At 39.3% G+C, this 2702-nt stretch overlaps 1 protein-coding gene across 2 annotated transcripts in view; it reads left to right on the top strand.

Moving 5' to 3' along the window:
• The first annotated feature begins 704 nt into the window (after window positions 1-704).
• LOC138028776 (tauropine dehydrogenase-like) overlaps window positions 705-2702 on the top strand; it is a 15520-nt gene continuing 13522 nt past the window's right edge. The window contains exons 1-3 of one of the 2 annotated variants that reach the window (XM_068876390.1): window positions 705-769; window positions 1268-1792; window positions 2401-2702. The exon at window positions 2401-2702 is cut by the window's right edge and continues 1 nt beyond it. In XM_068876390.1, coding sequence (XP_068732491.1) covers window positions 1271-1792; window positions 2401-2702 — 824 coding nt within the window. In that variant the 5' untranslated portion in view covers window positions 705-769; window positions 1268-1270. Of the gene's footprint in view, window positions 770-815; window positions 963-1267; window positions 1793-2400 lie in introns of those variants that run through there. The other variant, XM_068876389.1, reaches the window with a different exon arrangement.

The raw sequence follows: 2702 nt of genomic DNA, 5'->3' as shown, positions 1-2702 counted from the left end.
AGAACGACAAGAACTTTTTTTTTCTTAACTGTTTGTACAGGATCTTTTCGCTTATTTTGATGTTTCTCAATGACATCATTCTTATGATATTTAACAGTTCCCATAGGGGAGCCATTAAGTTATGCCTGATAGGGGACTGAAATAGTTTTACATGTAGGGCATAAGTGATTTTCTGCAAGTTTCTCCGTATTTGCTTCACTCACAGAGACTTATTTCTTAGCTTATAATGAGGAAATGAAATATCATCTGTTGGGGGGTGGGGGTACATCACGCTATTCTGGTATTTTGACGCATTATTTGTAAGAAACATTGACATCAGTATAAAGAGAAACAAAACATGTGATAACACAAGCCACAACAAGTTTAATAATGCCGTTATAAAGGAAAAACTAGAAAATCCCCTTTCACACCCCAATCCCTATGGACAGTTCTTGACATCCTCACTGAAATAGTAACATTAAAGTAATAAGCGCGTGAGTGAGGCAAAGGTGGAGAAACTTACAGAAAATCACTTGTGTCCTGCCTGTAAAACTATTGCAGTCCCCTAGCTATGAGACAAAATAATAAGATTGACCATCTACAGCATCCGTTCATTGTTGTGTGGCGTTCGGCTAAATTGTGGACTTGTTTTCATTTGCCTTGGAAGTCGAATAACAAATGTGTACTGAAAAAACAATTTTTAGCGGTTTCAACCAAAGGGTTAACAGATTGAGTGTCTCGTTACACGAAAGACCCTATCTTTTAGTTTCCGTGCCAATAAGCTGAATAAGTAAGCATCGACGAATGTCACTGTTTTTGTTTCTGTCACACAATATTGTAATTGAGCCACAATCGTGCAATCGAGCACGATTAGCGGTAAACCGACCGTAAACCGAAATCTAAGCTCAAGAGCCGCATTGGAACACACCGGAACACCGTCCTCTGTTGGTGTGTGATCGTGTACGATTGTTTGGTCGTATTTGGTATGTACTAAACGTGCTCGTTTGCCGTTAAACCTCAAATGATCTTCGCCTTCATCTTATACATATTTTTGAGTTGATGATAACGCTAAAGGGGCATTGAAGGGGCAGTGTCACGCTATTTTAGTCAAACTTCAAAACACGAATTCGACGTCTTTGCATCAATGAAGACCAAAAGTCATCGTTTTTAGCCATTTAAAAATATTATTTAATGTTTTTCAGTGATGTCTTCTCCCAATTTTTTAGAATCAAATCATGTATTTATTAATTTCTTTGTTTCTTTATAAGTTATTTTTATTTTTTCATAGAAAATGAGTTCAGACACTGTCAAGTTGTTGATTTGTGGAAGTGGTAATGGAGCACATGCTTTTGCTGGTATTGCATCTTCTCTGAAAGGCACAGATGTTCGAGTGTTAAGTTTGTATAAAGATGAAGCAGAGCGCTGGAATGCTGCAATACAGAAGAAGGACCTTGAGGTCACTTTACATCGAAAAGGAAAGGAGCCAACTTGTATTGTTTCCAGCCCTTCACTTGTAACAAAAAACACAGAGGAAGCTGTGCGTGATGTTGACATAGTGGTCTTTGTACTGCCAGCATTTGCCCATCAGATTTTTCTAGATGCCCTAAAAAGTCACATTAAACCTGGTACCATTTTAGTTGGTTTACCAGGGAGACAAGGATTTGAGTTCCAGGTTCGTGACGTCCTGGGGGACGTTGGGCGCCAGTGCACTATCATGAACTTTGAGTCATTACCCTGGGCATGCCGTACCACTGAGTTTGGAATGAAATGTGAGGTCCTTGGTACAAAAGAAACTCTTGTAGGGGCCATGAAGGTAAGATAATTAGTAAAGTGATGGTGATGATGATGATGATGATGATGATGATGATGCCACTAGGTACCTGCTCTCTTTTTGCTATTCTTTAAAAGGTGCCGATTTGTGGGAGAGGGGTTGTCTCATAAGGTGCATTTTGATTTAAGATAGGTCACAAGAATTCCCAGCACTTTCCAGGACTTATGAATATTTTAGTGGACCAATACTACTGCCTTTATAATGGTGTCAATCAGTTCCCCAATAATGGTGAACAAGTTATGGTCACTACCTTAACATAATAGGTTGCCATGGTCAAGTCAAAAACCTAGCTCAGTGACCCCCCCACCTGTGATTACTGAACTGTAATCAACATGCCAACACAAAAACCTCTTTGGGTCTTCTTTCAAGATTTAAATAAAAAATTGACAGTTGCATAATGTTAAGATGGCGCTCAATCCTTTTCCTTTGATTTTTTCAAGCTTCATAAGGAGCATAAAAGTGACATAAGATTAGCCTGTGGTTATGTTTACTTGTTTTTGTTTTTGTTTTTGTGTGTATGTGTTTTTAAAGTTATGATATGTTGTGCCTGTTGCTTGTTTTTTGTTTAAAATTTGTGTACTATTTTACAGTTAGGAGATGTTCCACCAAAGAAGGACCCAGTTGCCACACTGCAGTATCTCCTTGGACCCCTCCCTAAGCTGATTGTGGAAGGTCATCTTTTGGGTGTTCAGCTGATGAGTGTCAATGCCTATCTGCACACATCAATAATGTACGACCAGTGGGAGGGGTGGGATGGGACCCCACTTGATCAGCCGCCTTTGTTCTACAATGGTCTAACAGAGTGTGCTGCCAACCTTGTCTCCAGTATATGTGATGAGATTGTAAGCACTGCCAAGAAAATTGAGCAGAAATCAGGAGTTGACATGTCAAA

This window comes from Montipora capricornis, chromosome 13, assembly GCF_036669925.1.
Source record: "Montipora capricornis isolate CH-2021 chromosome 13, ASM3666992v2, whole genome shotgun sequence".
Classification (NCBI taxonomy): Eukaryota; Metazoa; Cnidaria; class Anthozoa; order Scleractinia; family Acroporidae; genus Montipora; species Montipora capricornis.
This window is presented reverse-complemented; position numbering and strand designations above follow the sequence as displayed.